At 35.9% G+C, this 22909-nt stretch overlaps 1 protein-coding gene across 18 annotated transcripts in view; it reads left to right on the top strand.

The window, feature by feature from the left end:
- Positions 1–22909, top strand: part of KDM6A (lysine demethylase 6A) — a 161888-nt gene that overhangs the window by 37101 nt on the left and 101878 nt on the right. For all 18 annotated transcript variants that reach the window (XR_012778248.1, XR_012778249.1, XR_012778250.1 and 15 more), the window contains exon 4: positions 10435–10484. Coding sequence is in view for 15 of the 18 variants with exons in the window: in XM_075520008.1 (XP_075376123.1) it covers positions 10435–10484 (50 nt within the window). In the remaining 3 variants the exon portion in view is untranslated. The remainder of the gene's footprint in view (positions 1–10434; positions 10485–22909) is intronic.

Genomic DNA, 22909 nt, shown 5'->3' with positions numbered 1-22909 from the left:
AATTATACCTGATAGTAGTTCAAAAGCACTGCTTAGTGATTCAGGCTAGCTGTGGACCATTTCATAACAGTGTGTCTATGTGTCCACTTGTTCACTATGTCTAATGTAAAACAGTGTGAGTTAGGGTTCCTGGAAACCTACCTCGCCTTCTTTTTTTAGGTGACAAATGTTTAGATTTGATATTACTAGGGAGGAATTTGCAGTTACGTAAATTCAGTACGTAAATTCAGAAGGCTTTGAGTGATCAAGGCATCTGTCTCTTTCTGTTGAATATATGGGGAGCTTAGGGACCTTAGTACCCACAACTTGTACCTACACCCCATCTAACTGGTGTAGTGTAACCATTGGTGTTTCCAATTCCATCAGCATAGGAAGACCTGAAGGGAATGTGGCAATATGCTGGCTACAGAATTTCCTGAAGAATGGTCTGATCCTGTGTTTCTATTTTATTTTATTTTTTAAAGAAAATTCAACCATCCCCTCTGTGAACAACTTACACGTTTGTTTCTGATTAGCCTAATACAGCTTGGTATGATGTGAATGCAATATGGCTTATTGGATATATTTTACTTAGCAAAAACAGCACAGGATTGTGGGCTGAACTTTATTAACTCTGCTGTTGAGTTGATAACAGTTAAGAGTGACAGGACTAGAGGTTGCTGTGGATCAGAGGCGAGGTTTACTGATGGGGAGTCTGCTTTGTACTGTGTATATAGTTTAAGAACAACCTTTAAAAATAAAAATGATGGTTGAAAATACCACTTCTCCAGAACTGTAAACAAGCATAAGCAGAACTGTGTGGGAAGAAACATTTAGGCATTAAAAACCTGAATTAAAATACTTAGTATTTTCTTAGATGCCTGTTTAAAGTCACATCTCAATCATGAAAGAAGTCTCAAGAAGTGAAAGAACTTTGTTAGTAATGAAGTATAAAAAGAAAAAAAGGTGTATCTGTATTTTCAAAGAAATGGGGTAGTAGTGAAAATAATACTGGAGGAATTTTAATTGATAGGAAGAGGGAAGTTAAAGGTTTTTTTTATTGAGGGACACATGTTCTTGTTCATAACAGTTGTTGAATTCCAGTACCAAAGACTGTAAAAGTAGTATGCACAATGCAAAAAGGCACAAATGTTCCATAATTACTTTACTACTGTTACTTGAAAGAAGTAGAATGCTGGTGTGTTGCATTATAAATTTAAAGTAAAACTAAATTTTATTCCATTCTATGAATTCTGTTACTTTTAATTATCATACATTCTAATTGCAATTATAGTTAAATCTTAAATGCTTGGGAACTGAAAAGTAAGGGGAGTTCAAAAATATTTTGATCTCACTAATGTATATTTTATCCAGTTTTTAAGTCCAGAAGTTCCAGAAGTGTAAAATCCTGAAGCAGGATGATCTTCAGAACTATAAATCTGTCTAGTCTGAAGTTAGTCTTGGACGAAGTTGTGGAGAAGTTGATGTATTTAATAAATCGGATGTAATTAATAAAATATCACAAGATAGCAGCATGACTAATGCTGCACAACTTTTTTTTTCCTTGGAAGCCTATTATTTATTTAAATAAATATCTTTAACAAATGTGTACACCTTTGTATATAATGTAGAAAGGTGTGTCTGTTAAAGGCAAATGTGATAGTGTTCTTTGTTTAAAAACGCTTGCAGTATAGTTTGTGCGAAGCAGAACAAAATTGTTAGTTGATTGCAGAAGTACGATCAGTGATCAAGATGAAGCAATGCTCAGTTGATAGAGATCTGTTTGGTTGCATGTATATAGTTTCTTCTGTTTTGATATGTCTCATTTTTTCACAAACACGTTGACATATATGGATCATTCAGTTGGTGTATTTGTTGTGTGTTAGGGTTAGCAAATATTTTCAAGGTGGTTTCTTTGCCCAGCTTTCGTTATCTTGATCATTACTGGTGAGAATTTGGCTTCAGGATTTCCCAAAATGAGAACGTTCGCTCCTCCCAGTTAAAACTATTCTGTTTCCTCAGTAGCATTTTCTTAACTCTAATCTGATGTCTTCCTCCTTTTTTTTTTTTTTTTTTTTTAAATGAGGCAGCTATTCCCCAGCTGTCTGATTGTTTCAGAGGTTTCCAAACCCGTTGTTCCCTGGGCATGTCTTTAGTGGCCCCCCCCATCTGCTTGTTGCTGCTCTCTGCTTTGTGCTGGCACAGCTGAACATGCAGCTGTGTGGGGAACTGATCCAACTGAAAAATAACCTAGCAGAAAAAAGTGACGCAATTGCCCCAGAACGTGAAACTTAAGCCTCAAGTTTTGCCAGAGGAGATTGATGAGTTGTCATGTAGGCTTTTGGATGCTGGCAGCATTGTGAATCCAGCTAGGACTCCATGGTATATACCTGTGAACTTTGTTTGCTACTGCATTCTTTGGGAGGGTCAGGATTTTACCAAAATTACTGTGCTGCTCGTCTTGGAAGAAACTGCTGCTACATCAGTAGTTGGGGATTTTTAAATTTTCTTTTTTCCCCCCATGACTCTGGTTTCCATAAGGCATACAGAGTGTAGACAGTGATCTTTAAGGTTTGGGTTCTAGGTGAATGCTGTTTAATGGGCTCATGGACTCTGACATCATCTGTGTTTTCCTTAGGGATCTTTATATCTATTTTGTAGAAGAGTCATCTATATTGGCTGTGTTCCAGCCTGTGACTTGGAGGACAGCTAACAGTTGCACAAGTGGAGACATACTTTTATCATTTGCCTCCTTGAATTGCTGTTCTCTAAGCAAAATTCCTGGAAGTAGAAGTAGATAATGCAATTAATGAATGATTTGGGAAAAACATGCAATTATTCACATCACAGTTACTGAAGCACAATAAATACTGCACTAAAATAATTCTTACTGCTGTACTCCAGTGGTGATCACATTTTTTATGTACTATGTCAGAACAGTTTTAATAGTACTTTGTTTGTAGATAGTGACTGCATTGTCAAAAGCACTAATATAAAAATATTGTAAGTAATTTGTAAGATAGTATTAATTAGTCCAAGGGCATTTTTTTAGCAATTGTTAGGCTAAAATTTAAAACAAAACTGAAAAAAATCCACAGAATGTTTATTGGGGTTCTCATTTTAAGCTGTATCTTAAGATAAAACCAAAAAACCTAAACCAAATACCTAAATAAAACCTAAAACCAAAATTTAAACACTTTTTGATTGTTCTTGTGTAAAGTTGGTTGGTTGCGAGAATAACTCCCAGATTCAACAACATATGTGTGTTCCTTTGTACTTACAATTCCAGCTCTGTAGAGAATTTATCTGTAGTGGTTAATGTCTTAGTCTTCTAGGACTTTGAAGGAAAGTGTGGTCATTAGGAAGCATTTCAATGCGCTGTGTTCTGAGGTACCGAGTAGTAGGAGTCATCTTATAAAATGTAAGAGAGAACTTCCCAGCGTAGATAGGATTGTGCGTGTTGCTTGGGGGTTACTGCTGGGCTGTCTTTTACTGATGAGTCCTGAAGAACTAGAATGGATTTTAAGTAGCATAGCAATCTGAATGAGTTGAGGAAGAGATGGCTGTGTTTCAAATAAGTGTGATTTTTAGGTTTATTTTTTTTTTTTTAATTTTGTTGTTTGTAATTGTTAATAACTGGCAGAAATTGGGTTGCTTCTATTTAGAGCTGTTTATTTTATCTTCAGGATGCCATTGTTAAATTTTGGGCAGTTTAATTTCAGGTGGTTCAAACCATTACGTGAAACTCCTATAGAAAGAAGTAAGAATGTTATCTTAAGCTTAGAACATTATATTGTTCTTTATAAGTAGTGTGTGTGTGGGGCAGGGGCTAGCAGTAGAAGATTGTTATTATAGAATATAGCTGGACCATGTTTTTTGACTGGTTGTCTGAGATTTTTCATTTTGGGCAGTGTTCGAAATAAACAATTATTAAAAGTCATTCTGCGGAATATGCCCTTTGAAGGATTTTTGAGCTTCAGGTGATTCCATTGTGTTCCTTCACTGATATTCTCAATATTTTAAGACCTTTTATAGAGTTCATTTCTAAGGGATTTCTGTAACAGTAAACTCCTTGTCAAACTCGTGTATGTCTTACATGTTTATTACTTCTTAGTCTCCTCTGCAGCTTGTAGTTGGACATGATCATGGAACAGTGGGCTTCTCACCACTTTGCTACTGCATTATATTTCCAGATTAGGATGTCTAGTTGTTCATAAAATTACTTAGAGGAGTATTTGGTGATTTTTTTCTTTCTTAAATGTACGATTGTGTTACCTTTGTCTGTCTGCCTTCATTCAGTGTTAAAAGGAAGACATGCTTTAGGCTTCTTTGATCGTCCCTTTGATACTTTCAGCACAAATCTCTGGAGGAAATGGAGAACAACCTCTTTCCTGAGGCCTTGGAACAAAAGACCTGAGCTGCATTTTGCTACTCTAGCTTCCACAACATTTTTTTTTTTTTTTTTGTCATTGACTCATCCTTGGAATTTCCTCACCTTTTGATGTCTTTAATTTCATGGCCCAGCAGTGTTCATCTTGTGAGGTTAAAAACCGATTGTGGATAAAACCTGCATTATGTAATAAGCTGTTTCCATAACCTGCATCTGTCTCCTAGGAGTTTAATGAAGATTTATTTTTCCTGGAAGCATTGACAGATTTAAAGCAATGCATGTGCCCTTTCCTTGCTTCCCTTATCCAGTTCTTCAGCTAATATTCTATCTTACTATTCGTTTTCACATCACATAAGCACTAAGGAATGTTAGTGCTTGTTTAAAAATTAACATTAAACCCCGAAATTTCTATTTAAGAAAACAAGTATTGATTTACACAGAAGAATATGGAGCTTTGAGTTGTTTTAAAGTTCTGTTTTCAGGGGTATGTCATCAAATTAATGTTTGCTCTTACCTTTTTAAAAGTTCAGCAAACCAAAAATCTGTTTGTCACCTTTAGCCTTGCAAGGTGCCACTAGATGGTGTCAGTATCTAGTTCACTTTTTCCTTATGCAACCACTAAAATACTCACTGCTCCATGTTTGCATCACTTTCAAAGGCCTCTTAAATTTTCAGGTATCATCAAGTGGGTTTGTTAGAGCAGATCATAAAAGCCATCATTCTGTGACTGCGTGATTTGTGATTAGATGTGCTAAAAATGACAGGTAGGTGGATACCATTCAGTCTAGATGTTTTGCTCCACATTTTCACCTCACTTGTTTGTTTAGGTTATGTATTTAGACTCTGGATATGAAGAGAGATAGTCTATCGTATTACTGAAATGATTATGTAGTTCATAAGAATTTTACCATTTTCTTACGGAATGACGTAGATGAAAAAAAATAGCATCCTGAAACCACATACATGGTAATTATGTAAAATCTATTTTGTATCATCTATGTGGAATCAAGGAATCTTAAACAGGGGCAAATAAGAAACCCAGTATCATCCCTGTCCTGATTCTGAGATGTCCCTTGACCCTAGTCATAGTAAGAGAGGAACGCAAACCCTTAGGGGACAAATAATAAAGGTTGTCAGTGTTAAAGTAACTGTAGATATTGCAGAGTGGGTAGTTCTGGGTGGCTGTAAAAACCTGTAAGAAGAGGAAACCAATAGACTGTGACTGTATGAACTCATTGAGGGTCAGCTGTGCAGTAGGTGGCAGAGGCTTATAAGACAGATTCTGAAGCAAACCTGAGCTACGGAGGTTTCTTACTGTCCAGAATTTTTAATTCTTTGGGTGGAAAGATGGTGCTTTTCTTTTCAGAGCTGTTTTAGGCAAACATTATTTTATTGTCATCCAGCAATATAGCTGATTGTGATTGATCTTGATCTGAAAAGCTACATATATCTTTGGGGCATACACCACCCCCCTCCCCGCCCCCCCTCCTTCAGGGTAGGATGGTAAATGCTGTGTCTGCCACTCAGTAGGTTGTAGGGTTTTCAAGAATCTGATCATCAGGATTACCTGTTAGGCAAATAATGTAAATTGTCAAGTCTTGGAGGGAGATGTTAATAGGAAGAGTGTAAGCTGATACAATAAGTAATGAAGTACCGGGTAGAAGGATGGAGATAGGTAACTATGAGCATCTTTTTTAGGAATTCTTGAGTCACTTGTCCAATACTGTTTTAGATGTCTGAATGTGGTTTCTTGGCTTTGTGCTTTTAAGAGAGTTTTCTGTGGTTGACTAGATAATTTTATGAATATAGTTGACAGTGAAGCAAGAAATGTCCTGCTGTTGGCACTCAGTTCTGTTCTTTCTGAGTCTGGACATGCATTTCCTAGATGCTCAGGAGTATTTTGCATGCTGAACAGAAGTTTCTATGGCCTCCAACAATTCCATAGATTTAAGAATTTCAGTGGCAAACTTTTAGATTGGGGAAGCTCAATAATAATAAGTTCCTAATCAGAAGATTGTCTGCAGAATTTTGCTGTGCCTAAGAGTGATTTCAAAGCACTCATTTAATTATGTTTAAAAAAGGACATCTTAACTGAAACGGGGTAGTTCACTGTATCTGTAAAAATGACAGTTGACCCTATGTTGAAAGAGGGGCAGTAGTTAATAGAATTTTTTTTCTGACAAAAATTGTCTCACCTTGGAATGACCAGTCTTGGATGAAAAGTAAAAGTGCAAATGACATTGCAGCCTTTAGTGGTGTGGGTGGGTTTGTTTGTTTTTTAATACTACTAATGTGATGCATGACACAAGTGACTTTCTTTTCACTTTTTAATAAACCAGAGAATATCATCTTATAATTAGAATCATAGCACTGATGAAGCATAGCCTATGTTTCAGATAGGGACTTGTATAAAATTTTTGTTGCTCAGCAGATTCACTTGCTCTTCTTTTTCTTCTTAATCTAGAATAAAGTTTGTAATTTGAGGGGTTTGCACACAGTTCTTACAGTTATAAACTTAATTTAAGGGAGAAGTTGCTTGTAGTTCCATAATACACTTTTTAGATAAGATACTCTATTTCTACACCACAGAACTCAGGATAAATGTCTGCTCACCGGTGGCTCACTCAGGGAGTAGAAAGTATGGTAGGGTTCAGATTTATGGTTCATGTTCTACTGCTTTAAAACTAGTAGGTTGTTTTAGTTTTTCAAAAATGTTGCTTTCATAATTTGATTTCTAGCCTCTTCTGATATGCAAGACTTGTCTTAGGGATATGCTTGATTAGGGATGTTTCATGTGGGCTCTGGCAAAAAAATGCTCTCTTGAATCCCCTTTTTCTTTTTTTTCTGCCTGTTCCTTCAATCGTTTTCAGCAGAGCTTGAGTGCTTGTGGAGCAGATGTTTAATCTAGATGTAAAGAGGGCTGAAACAAACTTTCACAGGTAACTAATTAACTGTAAGATGAGCACTTGTTAAATACTGAAATTGTGCATCAATAACGGTTTCTAGTTGTCTAACTTTCATTAGAAACTTTTCATGGACATTTCATGCCCATAACTTTTCATGGACATTTAGCTCCATGATTCATTGTTACACATTTTCAGCACAACACTGAGAATTTTAGCATTTCATCTGCAAGAAGTTAAGTAGAAGCAGAATACTGTTACCCTAGAAGGAAAGGCTGGATCCCTAGAAGAGGTTGCTGAATTCAGAAGTAGGATTAGGCACTTCAGACACCTAAGAGGAGCACTGTAGTGTCGTCTTTGTTCCTCTGGGGGAGTAATGTGACCTTCCTTAGAATGAAGGCCTTATCTTCTTATCATGTGAACATGAAATATGCTTCAGTAGTCCATGCTTTCCATGTACTTGTTTGTAATTGTAACATGAGCCTGGCACATTAAAGCAGTCATTTCAACTGTTACTATGGGAAGTTGCTAAACTTTATTGAAGAATGGAAGAGTTAGAAAAGAAAATAATTTGCAAACATCAGCAATCTTAAGGAAAACTGGTAGGATATCATGGAGCAAAAGACTCCTTTCTTTAATAGAAGAACTTTTCCCTGTGTTAAATGGAGGTGCTAGAATTTCTCTGGGCAAGTTTCTTTATGAGCAGTGACATTTGTGGAGCCTAGTTTCCTGTGCCTCCCCATCTTCCTTCTCCCCTGACACAGGGCTTTATCAGGTCTGAATGAGTGAATACTTTCAGATATCTTCTCTCCCTTTTTTCAGTGCTGCTCACCTCTGTTCCTTTGTCTCTGACTGGGGAACAGGGCTGCACATGCTCTGACTAGCTACTGTTAGGAGCAAGAAGAAAGGCTTGAGCTGTACACCTTTTTGTTATACTTTGCTATACTTGCTAAACATCCAAGGAATGTTTTGGTCACTGAATAGCAGTCAGGCTTTTTTTTTTTCTCTTTTTCTTTTTTTTTTTTTTTTTTTTTTTTTTTTTTTTTAGGTCTACTGTTGCTTCTCTATTTTTGTATTTTTTTAAACAGCTGACGTTTTATAAACTTATTAACAGTACCTTAACTGCTATAGGGAAACATGTATTTCAGCTCTCTTGTTTAATAGATATGCTCATGTGGGTACTCCTATATTTTTTAACAGCTACACTGAAAAAGTTCTCCCTTTTATTTTTCCAGCATAAATCCTTAGCATCCTCTTAATGTTCTTTTCACCTTTTTATTTTATCCATATCCCCTGTATAATTGACTGCAACAGTTAATTTTTAAAAAAAATAATAGATTACAAGAAGTTCTCAGTTTCCTAAATCTTGCATAATAGGGTGCTGTTGACTTAAGCATTTGAAATATGCTTTAACCTTTAAAATTGGGATAGTTACTGCTTGAGTGAAAAAAAAAATCCTTTTATTTAAGTGTGGTGCATTACAAAACTGTGTCATAGAGTGTGTGTGTGTTTTCCTATTTGAAAAGCAAAGTCATTCCCACGTTCAAAAGCTAATTATGCCTTTCTGTTGAAAAGTCATTAATGATACCTGGGAGAAGGTGAATCTAGAAGGAGTATTTGGGGTAGGAGGTTATTTTGTGTTATTGTGAACATCCTTTGTAACATAATTACAGAATGTGACTGAAATGTGCTTAGTCTTAACATTCTTAAACTTACATCATTAAGACTGCAGTCATATCCTTCAGTTTGTTGAAATTGGGGGGGGGGGGGGGCTGGAGGAGGAATTGTATTCTTAAGTTGTGAAAGACTTTGACTAGATTTTTAAGTGATTTTATTTGTTTCAGTTGCATGTAAACATTTACACGTATTGCATGTTGATAGTATAAGGGTGATGAGTGTTCTCCTAGTTTTTTTTCTACTCTGCGCATCTAAATAAATCGCAGTTTAGAGCACCAGAATTAGAAGCTGGCTTCACAAGCAGTTCCAGTGGTGAGGGGCATCTTATGGTCATGATTCAGCATGTATCAGTTAGGCATTTAAAAATACAAGGTTGTGAGTCTTCATAGACAGATGGGTGCAAAGGTATATTCTTAAGAAGAGAAAGCTCTGTGTGCCTTGTCATTATGTGTATGTTGTTCTTATTTCACTTAAACTTAAGGCCTTTTGTTAAGTTCTGGAAATGAATATGCAAGACAGGCATTGAAGGGTGATAAAATTTAGGGAGTCATTTATCCATGTTACTTGCAGGAAATGAACCTGCACATAAAGTACATACTGTTCTTACCCTCCTAATCTGTTTAGTGTTTGTAGTTTTTCAAAGCAGAGGTTGTCTTCTTTTGTTGTTTGGAAAATAACATATTGTGTAGAAACCATTCTTAAATCTTAAGAAGCAAACACTTGAAAAACCAAAATCTTGGTGTTACTGCAGTGAATCATTATTTAAAATTCTTCATTTTTGGATGGTGCCTAGTGCAATGTTCTTATAAGAACATAAAGCCTGCCTGCATTCTAGTCTGATGTGGCCTGTTAGCCGAAGGGCAAGGTGAATCAACCAGAATTTTTAGTGGGGAAGAGGGATGCAGGAATGGTGATTTGAGAAATTCATTACTAAGTAGAGCTAATATTCTACTGAACAGAGCTGTTCTTAGCGCTGTTTTCCAGGTTAGTCTTGGTCTTAGATGCTGAATAAAATGTAAGCTTTTTTTTGCTTGCTTTTGTTTCTCTAGTTACTGAATGAAAGGGCATGTGAAATTGATTTCTCTTTGTGTGTCCCTCTGCACCGGTTCTTTAGAAATTACAGGACATCAGGGAGCATGGTAAATGAGCTACATGATTAAATTTTTAAATCTTACAACAGCTTTGTCCAGGATGAAACTCCCAAAATTTCAAATGATTTCTTTTGTTATAGGTTTTCTTTAAAATATTGCTTGATTTACATTTGCAAGATTAATAATAAATATACTTTTGGGTTGACATTTCATAAAACAAAATTATAATCTTAAGGAATGCATTACCCACAACAGTGTACTTATTATGGCAGTGTTACTTTTATTAAACCATTTATCATTTTAATGTTGTGTATTCTGACTCTTGAGGTTTTCTATCTTTTTCTTCAATAAAATGCAACAAAAGAAATTCAACATTCATTTTTCTTTCCTACAGCATTATCTGCATACCAGAGGTACTACAGTTTACAATCTGACTACTGGAAGGTCTGTATATGCTGCCTTTTTTTTTTTTTTTTTTTTTACGTATTGTTGTAGATGATTGAATTTCTAAAATAGATGAATTTCAATATAAGTTTGGAGTATCTGACTGCAATTACTTTTTGGCATATTAATTGGGTCTTAATGGAAATGTTCACCTATATGTACAATTTATTATAAATCTAAGTGGAAATAAATCTTCACACCATTTGTTGAAATGGCAGATCAATTAACTTGACACATTTTAGATTTTTTTTGTTTAATTATTACTCCTTACTTCAGTTTTTCTTATGTAAGCATGGATATTTGGATACATATGAGTACTGAGAGAATCATAACCACTTGAAAGCTGCTGCGCAGGTGTTGGACTTGTACTATGAAAAATGTTCTCAAGTTGCTTTTTATTTCCACAGATACCAAATTGTTTAAAGTCCCTTTCAGTACTTTAGATAACATTCTTATGTAAGAGAGGAAAAAAAATCCTGTTAGTATAGCTGTCTTATCTGCAAGTCCATGCAGAGGTATCAGGACTTTAAATGAATAAAATTGAAAAATTTCTTACAGTGATACTGTCGAAGATAGTTAGCATTGTTATATTATCATGTGAAATAACTGAAGCTCATGATTGAGACAGAGGTGCAGGAAAGCACGTAACACAGCAGATACTTGTGTGGTCCTAAGCAGCTGTTTTCCTTAAAAATGTGCGTAGGTGCATATTTCAAATAGGGAGGGCTCACTCTGGAAAGACATCAATACCGTGTATATATCAGCATTAGAGAAACAATATTTCCTGTGTTCTTTGTGTTTTATACAGGAACTGTAAGTGACATTCTGAAAAATCCTGTGACAACTTCTCCCATTTGGGGGGGTGGAAAGGGAGAAAGGCAGGGTAAAAAAGGGTAGAAGAATGATTTGAAATAAGTGTCTTCTGGCATATGGAAGGAGAGGTGCAATCAGAGGGTCCTAGGAAAATTGTTCATGTTGTCTTGTAAAGCCCCTGCTCCAGTAGAAGTTGTGCGAGTGCCTTTTTTGCACCAAGCCATTTTGGAGTTGAAGTAGTTTTTTCAGAAATAACCCCTGTAGTTTAAAAATTACAATAATAAAAGCGTTCATCTATTCTTACTTCTTACATGCTCTCAGAGAGTTAGTTTAAAGATTGCTGTAAATGAGTGTTGAAATTGATCAATTAATTAAACATCTGTTGTAATAGTTTCTGTTATTTGTACTCTTCCCATGTTAAGTATTTCAGAATAGTTTGTGACTTTAATTATTTTTTCTGGCCTTTGTTCTAATGGCTAATTATTAGAATAAGTGATAGATTATTAGTAAATTATTTTCCCTGCATTTTCAAAGAGTTCAGGGTGAAGTGTAAACGATTATATGTATTTCCATAGGTGTAGAGTGTTTCAGCATGGCTCAAAATATTATCTGCAATTAAAATAAATGCAAACTCCGATTGTTTCGCAGTTCCGTTTCAAGAGCATGGATGTCAGTAAAATGTGTGATCTGTGCTTGACTTACTGGAAGCAATTTCTGTTTGTATGCAATGTGCTGGTATTCTGACATACCTGTTTCTTGTGTATAGCTCAAGAGTTTTACCATGCAGAGATTATTTCAAACAACTCGAGTTGCAAGCACGTTGGCATTGTTTGGAGTTGACAAAAGAGCATTTTGACTTCTACAAAGAAAAAAACCCATAAAACCCCAATAATTTTTCTCCAGATTGGCCTCATCTGGGAAGGATGCTATGCTACTTGATCTCATTATGAGCTTCCTTATAAATGTGTAGTCCAAAGTGGGGTTTTTTCCATAATAATTTTGGAGATTTTCTTAATTTTTATTTGTATGAAAAAGAGCCTGAAAGTGTCCAAAACCATTTTTCAGTTAAAAACTTTTTTGCTGAAACTGATTAAAGTCCCAAGTGAATCATATTTCATCTTATTAATGGATGATGAAGCTAGTCTGGACTTGGCAGTGGGAAGATGCCTGGACTGGGTCTAGAGAAAGGTCTTTTCCCTGTGCCTCCCCCTCCCCAACTGAGAGGATTTCTTGTTTCTTGTTATCCATAATGCCTTGCATCTGTAAGAAACCATTTAGTCAAGAATAGTAAGTTTTTGGTGTATTTTTGATCACCTGTATATGTGTTTTGTTATGCTCTGTAATTAACTTTTTTTTCAGAGAGATACAGATGATAAAAAAAAAAAAGCAGTCGCATTTCCTTGTTTTACTGTTGTGGGGTTTTTTAAGTTTTTTTTTTTTTTTTTTTTAAGTTCTTACAGGGTTAGGTGTCATCAATTAAGTTGTCGGAATTTGTGATGGTAAAGAAAGGAAGAGAGAGAAGGGTGTGAAGAAAGGGTGGTATTTATGAGCTGTGAGGAGAGCTGTGTGAGAGTACTGAGAAATTGATGGAGAGTGCTGAATCACATGAAGATCATTATATAAGGCAGGTTTGAAACCAGACAGGAACAGTCTTACAAACTTAGGCAGCATATCTGAAATTACTTACTGAGGTGCAGTGCAAATTTACGTGGCTGAAATAAGTGTCCTGTATCTTCTTTGTTTTATAAATAGAGAACTTCTAGAAGGATTGCGAGAGATTTTACGTTGCTTTGGGTATAGTTTGGCCTCCTTACATAGTATTTTTAGTTTCTGCTACTTTGGGTTTTCACTGTTGCATGGAGTTGGTAACTAAGTATTATTTTCATGCGTTGTTCATTATATGATGCTCATTCTACAATTAATCTTTTTTTTTTTTTCCTTTCATGAAGAAAAGCATTTTACTTTTTTTTTTTTTCATAGATTTTTCTGATGGTCTGAATTTTTTTACCAGGTTGTTTTCTGTCAGAATTTAGTACACGGGTTGTTTTGTTGGTGATACAGTAAGCATTTTCTTCATCCTATGGGACAAAAAGAGAAAGAAAAAACACTTAGAAAACATATTCTGAATATACGTTATAGTGACAGAAGTGAAGGTGAAAGGTTAGGAAGATGCTGTATGTTGCCATTTACCAGATCAATACTCCCTCCATTCTGATGAGATATTACTTCCTTTCAAAGAAGTAATACCTGTACGGATGGTTTTGATAGAGCTGGGTTGCATTATGCCACATATTCCTAAATAGACCACTTTTTGCAGTAATGTCTTTGGGCACGCACATATCAACGTAAAATGTCCTGCAAAATTACTGAGTTTCTGCAATTTTTGTTCTACACAGACACTGTGGTACCTTAACTCTGCATTTAAAAAAAATTATTTGTCTTGAAATCTTACGAAGTAAATATCTCCACTTGGATAAAAGCTGAGATAACTTAATAGAGTTCTTGCATTCAAGTAGTTTTCTCAATGTTTCTTCTTCTTATGTGCCTATGCTAAAATAAATCTCCCTTCTGTGCAATGTACTTCATTCTGATTTCTTTTTAAAACTCCCCTGTGTCAACATGTTGGGGGAGGTGAGGAGGACTGTGGGGGATGAACGGATAGGAAGGGCAGTTCAGGAGAGGGAGACAACAACTAGAACTGCAGTTTGTAGATTCTGATGCTACTGCGAAAATAAAGATATCAAGTGTAAGTGTCTGCCATGGTTATCAGTTTTGACATATTCTGAGGAGGCAGGATTAGAAGCTCAGCAAGGAGTAAGATATTTCTGATTTTATCCAAACACGATGGCAGATATCTGGCACCTGGAAGAAGTTATTTTAATCATCTCATGTGGTTGTATTATAATGCAGTTGATCATACTGAACTCTTTTATATAATGTCTGGGTTTGGGCAGGACTGTCCTAACAGAAATTTCAGTGCATGAGTGAATTGTGTGTGTGTGTGTGTAAAACATCTAGATCTGTTGCATTGACGTGGTTGCCCAGGGCAGGGGAGACAGAGAAACCTTCCTGCGCAGATGTGGGGCTGCAAGAGGTTTCAGTACTTACTAGAGTGATTCCTGGGAGGGTTTTACAGAAGAGCCTGCTTGTCTGGTATTTTGATTAGATCTCCTCTACTTTGGCATGACACTGCTACTGCAGCCCTTATGTGGTTTGATAATCTTGATTAAAGTATAGTTGTGGCCTTTTGCAGGTAGGTGAGTGTTCACACAATTTCTAACTGACAATATGTGGCTGTAGTTGTTGCAACACAGAATTTGAATAAATAAAACCTTTTGATACGGGTATATTAGGTAGCAGCAAGCTCCCATATGCTGATTCTCCGCAGTATTTCTGTGAGCTATCTATTACTGACATCTCTGTGGTTGGGGAATGAATATGTAGCTTTCTAGACAGGATTTTAGTCAAATCCAGGGGGTTTTGGACAAGTTATGGGGAGCATGAGGACAGCACTGCCATTGTACCTTATTCTGAGTGTGTTAATTCATCAAAGAGAAGTATCCTGTCTGTCTTCAAGTATTTTTATAAAAAGCTGTGTTTCATCAGAGTAACAGAGGGTACACAAATACTTAAACATTTCTATCTATATGTGAATAAGTTGGAGGATTGCCAGGGCACGGTATTTAGAAATGCACCTAAGTGAACCTTAGAACGATGGAAGTTACTGTGAAAACGAGTTTCTCCTGTATCAAGGAAGACTATTTACTGTGGACTAGGGTGCTAGAACTTAGATTGAGGATGCCTTAAAAATAAAAGAAACCTCAATTGATTCAGTTGTACTCAACTGCAGTATCTCTTTACAGAGAAGTGCTTGCAGTGGATCAGTCAGAAAATCTGAATGTTCCTTGAAATGTTTGAGGAACACTTAATTAGTGAGTTATATCCTCCAACATGAATTCAGAGATAGACTTCTTGTTAGCTGTTGACTTTGGCTGGAAAGTTGCGTAGAAGAAAAGTAAATCTGTCAGGCACTCTTTATCATTGTTATGAAAATGGTCCTAGTCACCTTTCTTTTTAATAAAGATTTCATTTATGTGATCAGGGTGAAAACATCAAAGAAGTTTAGTAAACTCCAAGGAGGATTTTCAAAGACCTACTTTTGTGTTCCAGTGGATTTTAGGAATATTTATGTGCAAGTATGGTACAAACTGAATTTACTGAAGTTGCAACTGAAGTTGCAAGGCTATACTGTAGAAGACTGAAGGGTTTGGTTTAAAAAAAAATAAATCCCATAGTTGTTTTGCAGCAAGGTAAAGTATTGGTCTAGTTCTGGAAAGCAGCTATTTGGTACTCCCTGCCTGTGTTTACTGGACATTAGAACTACAGTCTTGAGTTCAAATGTTTACCTCAGACCTTCTTCATATTTGTCTCTTAAAATAAATGATTGTTAGAAATTTAACTTTGGTTATATGTTTGCAAATAACAGAATTTCCTCTCACTTTTCTCAGATAGTCTTTATATAACTGAGGAGAATCCAAAACCATGCAGAGGTGGTAAAAATTACTAAAAAACCTAAAATTCTCTTTAGAAAGCCTAGGAAAATGCAACTGTGTATGTGTGTGGTAGTCATGGAAGAAGAATATGATCTTAGTCTATTCCGAGTTGTTAGTTTGTTACAGAAAGTGATTTTATAATGTTCCCTGTTATGTAGACCTAAAGTGCAATTTAGTACCAGGTAATTTTTTACAATGCTGTTTTATAATTAAACCTATGTAGAAATGTTACTAGGGGTATTATCAACCTTATGGCTAAACCACTTTTAATTAGTAGTAAGGCTTTTTTTTTTTCCCAAAGAACTAAAGTAACAAAAGACCATGAGTGATTGTTTTTAAATGTGACCTGTTGCTTGTTTTAATATTTTTATGCAGCTTCTTTTCATCTCTCTGCTTTTTCCATTTTGATAGGTCAAATGTCTTTTTCGGTATGTTTTCTTGATGACATAAAATAGGAAAACAATTAAAAAAACATTAATGCTTTAATTTTGTATGTTTTGCTGTCTCTCTTTCTCCAGACTGTAAGTCTATTCCCCCTTTTTAAATAGTTGGACAAAAAGCAATTACTAGACATACTGATAACAGCAAATAAAAGAACATTTTGCACCTTAGAGGATCTGTTATAAGACAGCAATTTTCCACTTCATTGACTCACAACTGTTTTATTTTCTGCAGTAACCTCAAAATACCAAGTAGTGTTTTTAGACAGAATTCATCAAAACTTCCATTATTTTTTTTAATTAGATATAAATGCTTAGTTTAATTGAAACAGTACAGTGGTATAGGATTAGTAGAAATTGCTGGAGCAGACACCTTCCTGAAACGAAAGTTGGAGAAGGTAGTAGGATGATTTGTGAATGCTGCTTTTTATTTAAGCCCTTAGTATTTTGGAACTTTTTTTTTTTAAGAGGATGGATATCCCATATAAGGAGACAGATTTCCCCATAAGAGTCCTCAGAGAACAAAATTTTAAAATGACACAAAAAGCCTTTAATATAAATTATTGCCATGTCGCAACACAGGGCGTGTACAGGAAAAGCAGAAAGACAGAAACAGTCCCTTTGATCAGAGGAGACTTAATCAGAGAAGCTTTTAGAAGAAGACTTGATCAGGAAAGCAGGTTTCAAAAATCCTCAATGAAGGTGAAATTTGCTGAGATTAAAGGCATTACAGAAGGAATTGGGAGATACGGTAGGTGACCTAAAGCTGGGTAAGGTGAAAAGCTGCAATTCAGAATATATTTGCAAAATAAGATCAAAATGATAGGGTAGGAATGGAACAAATAGAAATTTCAGAGAAAATGGAGAATCAGAAAGTGAAGAATAAAAACAGCAATTGAATAAAGATTCAGTGGCTCTGGAACGCGTTGAGAAGGGTGATATTATTAATACCTTCTGTATGCTCTTTACTTCTGTCTGAAAACGTAATGGTCATCAGCACAGCACATGTGATTCTATATCACCCCTCACTTTTGACTAAAACAACAGTTTTTAGATTGCAGTCCTTTCACTGGAAGGGTTTTGATGAAGACATTCTGGTCGTGTTCTGAGAAGGTATGAAATACAACTGTTTCAAGACCTATTGTAGACTAAGAGGGATGGAGAAGCATGATAATATTATGTGTTATGGAACAGCAAATACAAAACAGAGAGAAGTTTGAAAGGAATGTCCTAATTTTTAAATACTGAAAACAGTAGGTCATCATAGTGGAGATAAAAAGCATTTTTATGGGATTTAATGGGGTAAGCATTTTCAGGAGACTGTGTTGTGCAAAGCAATCTGGAAATACAGTCTGAGTCGGATACAACATTATAATACAGGATGGCGAGCTATTATGTCCAGAAAAAGAAAATAAGAAAAGGGGAGGGAGAACACCGAGGAGAAAAAAAACCTGTAAGACCGAACAAATAATATGAAGAAGAGGAAAGTGTGGCTATAGGAAGAATCACAGGGAGTGGGGGAAGGAAAATTGTAGCCCTGCTGATACTTTGAATGTAAAGAAAATGAGAGAAGTAAAAACATACTTTAAGGCTAAGAGCATATGGGGAGAAGGGAGGAAGGTATATATAGAATAATACAGGAGTGGATTGTGGGAGGTCTGAAATGAGACTTTGGCCAGCTTTCTCCCTAACAGCAACCTCTGTGTCATAAATTCACCAGGCATAGTGGGAGAGATTTAAAAAATAAAATAAAAAAAAAAAATCCAGGGAAGACGGTAAGTGTTCAAGCGAGGAGCACAGTATCACTCTCCATCAAAGGACCAGGATGTCTTCTGTTTGGAGGAAGGCAGAAGAAGGTGGAGTGTGAAGCACTGAGGATCACTTGGTGAGCTAGATAAGTAGATAATAAAAATTCAATATGTTTAGAGTGGAGGAAATTACAGTAATGGGGCTTCAGCTGATAAAAATGAACCTTCTGTCCTGAACTTGCTGGAGAGTCCATGGCAAGGGGAAGAGTGAGTAAAGGTGAAACTCACTTCTCTCTTATTAATTAGACAATGAAGATTTTCAGTATATGTAGCTGTTACTGCAGGTGGTGATAACAATTTTCTGTCACAAAAGGAAGGGTTTTACAGGAAATCAGGAACAAAGGACCTAGCAATTGCACAAAGTCTTTCACTGAACTGCTGATGAAAAATACCTGAGGACATATTTTCCATAATATTTAATTTTTTGGGGTGCAGTGGGTAAGAATGAGTAATTCTGTTGGTGAAAACTTTTCACTTTGATCCTAAGATATGCTGGCAAAATAAAAAGAGTGAGGAAAAAGGCGCATACAACATCATTAAAGGTAATTTTAAAGAAAAATCGGTAAAAAAACTACAACAAAGCCCATAGCTAGCAATATCTGTTTCTCCAAAGATGTTTAAAGTTTGTTAATACATCTAGATCATTAACTTGTCCCTTCAGTACGTCAAGATGGGTAGAAACTGCATGTGAGAAGATATTTGAAAAGCTAGAAAAGTTGTTAAAAGAACAAGACCTAAGAGAAATTTGGAGTATGAAGACTGCTAAATTGAAGGGCTAAATTTATGAATTGTGCACCGTATAATCTCTCTTCTGTATCAGAATACTTGGTAGCTTTGGTAACACTGTAAATGAGGTTATTTTAGCATCCCATGGGTGTGGTCAGTTAGCATGATTACTCAGCGATGTTAAAAAATTTGGATTCTTAAATGCAAACTATGTTTATGAAGATTAACTGTAATTCTGCCTCTTAAGGGTAAAGGACTTATGTGTATGCTTTCAAAATATTTTAGGGAAAATTATTAGTAAATAAAGAGAAACCCTGGAATGCTGGAAAGGTAGTGATGATTGTGTTACCAATTACACTTGGTCATCTATAAAATACACAAAAAATAGAGCAAATGAATAACTGGATTTGGGTTTCAAAAAAAGATCTTTTAATATCAGACACTAAAAATAAATGTTATTTCTTGTAAATCAGTAAAGCAGACAAGTTGAAAGAAGTATACTTTTTTCTTCCTGAAACGTGTTGTTAAATGAATGCCACCTAGAAAGATGAAGGAGAAAATGGATGGTATTTCATGCTGTTAATTAGCGTAAACACAACTGATCCCTAGTTTAGAAAAGAGGATACATTTATCCAGATATTTCATAAAGGGTAATAAATCTTAAGGGTTATAGTTTTGAGTTTTGTGCATTTGGGGGGGGTGTGTGTGTGTGTCTAAAATTCTGTCCCTCTGTTGGCTAAAACACAGAGCATTCGTAGGTAGTCCCACGACAGAGAAAGAAGCAGATACTGTTTTTTACTATTGTTAATGCAGACAAATAATGCAGTATGTCCAATTTTGTGTACAGTAAAATTGTACAAGTTTCTAATAATTAACTCTTATTAGATGATTTATGTATTGAAATTATGACAGGAGGGCATATTCCCTCTCCTTGAAAGGAATCAAGAGTAGTTGTAAAATCTTAAAAAGAATGAGACTGATCAATTTAACTAACAAATTTTGACATGTTGCCTTTGACCTCCAGATAAATTTGATAAATTGCCTCTTTTTTTGTCTCTTTCTATTAACTGTCATCATACAAAACAAAGGAATCCTCCTCTGCACATATAAACCATGTACCTGTTTGGGTCACAACAAGTATTAGGACTTTTTAAGGAGCATGTATGTTGTTGTTTGATTAGAAATATTTCACATTTGCACTAAATTAGAAAAAAATTTTTATTTCAGTGTCTGTAGTTCTGAATTTTTTCAGTGTACATTCATTCATTAAGCCACTCATCCCTTTTAATCAATGGATTTATAAGAACTCAAAACTCTGGCAAATCTGTAATATACTCAGAATGTTAATGGTAAAAGAGGAAAGAATGTGCTTTGGGGTGAAACTTTGCTTGGGTCAGGAGAAGGAGAAGGCAAGACAGAATCTCAGAGGAAACACTCCCCTCTCACCCTAGACACGGTATCTGTTTCCAAACAATATTCATAACATTTTCTAATGGTGATGCTTCACCCTGGAAATTTGGCAAGAATGCTCTTCTTGTCCTCGTGTATGTATATCTGTGTCTAGAAGTCCGAATGCTCTGGGTGGAAATAACATAAGTATCATCAGGACTGATGGAAAAGTCTCTTCAGAAAAGCTTTTTATGCGTGTTGAATTCTCCTATTGCAGAAGTTTCCTTTGTGCAGAATAAAAAACTGTCATCCATCATCTACTAGTACTTAGAATAATAGCATGCTTCCCTTCTTTAGTCCCTGTGATGAGAATGTAGGATGCTAAAATATGAGACATGCTCAAGTGTGGCAGTGGAGAAACTCATCAATTCGGATTGTTCGGAGAGAGGCATATTTAGTTGAGTAGAACAGTTCTGACTTGAACGGGGGCACATCTTCAGTAGGCAAGAATATTATTTGAATGTTGATAATAGTGAATGACCAAAGGTTTCTTTTTCTAAATATAAACAAACTATATTGACAATGCATGTGATGCTTGCTTTTTCAAAAGTATTCTATTTGCAGAAACCACAGTAATGGTACAATTACTTCATAATCCATATGATTGCTCTTTCATTGCATGGAAAAGGTTAAAACGAAACACACCTCCCTATTTTTCTTATTTGTGGTTTGTAGATTCCTGTTTGATCGTAAGCTATAAGTAGACACTGTGTCTCATTAATGAGTGGCATTTCTTTTCTTCAGAAATTAATCTTTTACATTTTAAGGTTCTGTCTTCAAGCGATGAAGTATTTGCTTAATTTTAGAAACAAATAATTGTTTTATTTTGCAAATTTCGAGTTTTTGAATTTGCTCTCTCCAGAACTGACATTTCAGTTCTAGTTTTTTAAATAATCTTTCAAGCATATACCTAATTAAAGTGTTCTGCTGCATCGTTTCCTCCTTTTCCCAGCAATACCGGTTCAGTCTTTTCTGTGTGGTGGGGGTGGGTGAGGGAGGAGTAGTTGAAGTGTGAGTGGATCTAGTACAAATAGGTGCAGAAGGTAGCAGGTGGGAGGATGGGGAGACATAGACCTTGGGGTCTGTTTCTTAAAAAGCCTGTGAGTAGCTTGTGTGAGGCTAATAAGCTCATGCTTTGAAGAAAAGGCAAATCATTTAAAATGTTTTTAGAGTAGTGTTTGAGTATGATTGTGCTCTGCTCTGTGAAGCACCCTTACAAGGATGAGTATTTAGAGGAGAAACAGAAATCAGTTCTGCTCCTCGTGTTTGCTTGCATAAAGGTGTAGCAAGAAGTAATCTCTAGTGTGTGCTTGCCTTCGTGGAGTGTATCAAGTGAGATCAGTGCTGAAACCACTGTGTGCTCTCCTTGATGGGAAGGCCAGATTCTGAAAAAATACGGGCGATTAAAATACTAAAGCATACTAACAGCAAACAAACAAAACCTTTGAATTTAGATAATTTCAAGCAAAAGTATTTCTAAAATGTATGCTGAGAAGGCATTGCAGGTACCTAGAAAACCTGTAGCTAATCATCTGTTCCTATGTAGCTTGTAAGTTTGCAGTAAGTAGTTAGGGATTTACCAGCATTCAGAAGAACCTGGGAAAATATTAGCTTGTCACCCTCAGCCACTTCTTTGGGCTGCTATATTCAAATTATTTGGCACTAATTCCTAAGTCACTGTGCAGTATCATTTTGTTTTCTACAAGTTACCCCTTCCCAGCTTCTGAGGGATAACTCGGAACTCATAACTTCTGTTCCTCATGCTGTGTCGTTTTTCTCATCTCATTTGCCAGCGGAATGGGACTGATGAGAGATCCAGCGTCTCAGATATGGGAGAAATAACAGTCAGTTAGGGATCTTTCACCCTGTTTTCTTCTTTCCCAGCCTAGTCTTTGTTCTGCAAGGCCAAAATGTTCCTCAATTAAATTTTATCTGCTATTACCAGCCAAAATAAATGTAGCTGTTTTTCCTGGTTTCCTCATTCAGTCTTTCTTTCTGGCTTAGGTTTTTACTTAGTGTTTTTCTTATTGCAGGCATTGTTCTAGCCTCTTCTTGCTGAATTCTCAGAAAAACAGTGATAAAACTGTATTACCAGGCATCATAACTACACTGATGCTGTCTAACATGTTTTCTAAAAGTATTTCAAGTATTGTTTTTCTCTCCTTCCAAAGAGGATTGGGATCCATTTCATGCATTTACCTGTTGGACACTGATTCTTGGGCTCAGACACAGATCCATTCCCAGCTATCTTAATGATGTAATCAGAACTTGGTGAACTTTTTCTGAAGAAAAAAAGTAAGCTGAAAAATCTGATTCCAGTCCTGGTGAACACTGTAGAAGGGGAGATGGATCAAACAGGATGGCGGGGGGAGGGGGAGAGAAAAAAAAAAAAGAAAGGAGGGATTCAGTCATATATGCAGTGAGCTTGAACTTTGTTTTTGGAAAGGAAGGAAGAAGATAAACTGATGGTCATTCCCAATGACTATTTTCCTTAGAGCTAAGGGATGAAAACTCATAGTGGTGACAGAGAAGGAGGAATATCTTTAAACAAGACTAGTGCTAATGGTGATATTTTCTGTGTTTTCTGTTCTGTTGTCAACTGCTGCAGGAAATTCATGCTTACTGCATCTTCCAGA

Source organism: Mycteria americana, chromosome 1, assembly GCF_035582795.1.
Source record: "Mycteria americana isolate JAX WOST 10 ecotype Jacksonville Zoo and Gardens chromosome 1, USCA_MyAme_1.0, whole genome shotgun sequence".
NCBI classification, from domain to species: Eukaryota; Metazoa; Chordata; class Aves; order Ciconiiformes; family Ciconiidae; genus Mycteria; species Mycteria americana.
The sequence above is the reverse complement of the archived record's forward strand: the minus strand, read 5'-3'. Positions and strand labels throughout refer to the sequence as shown.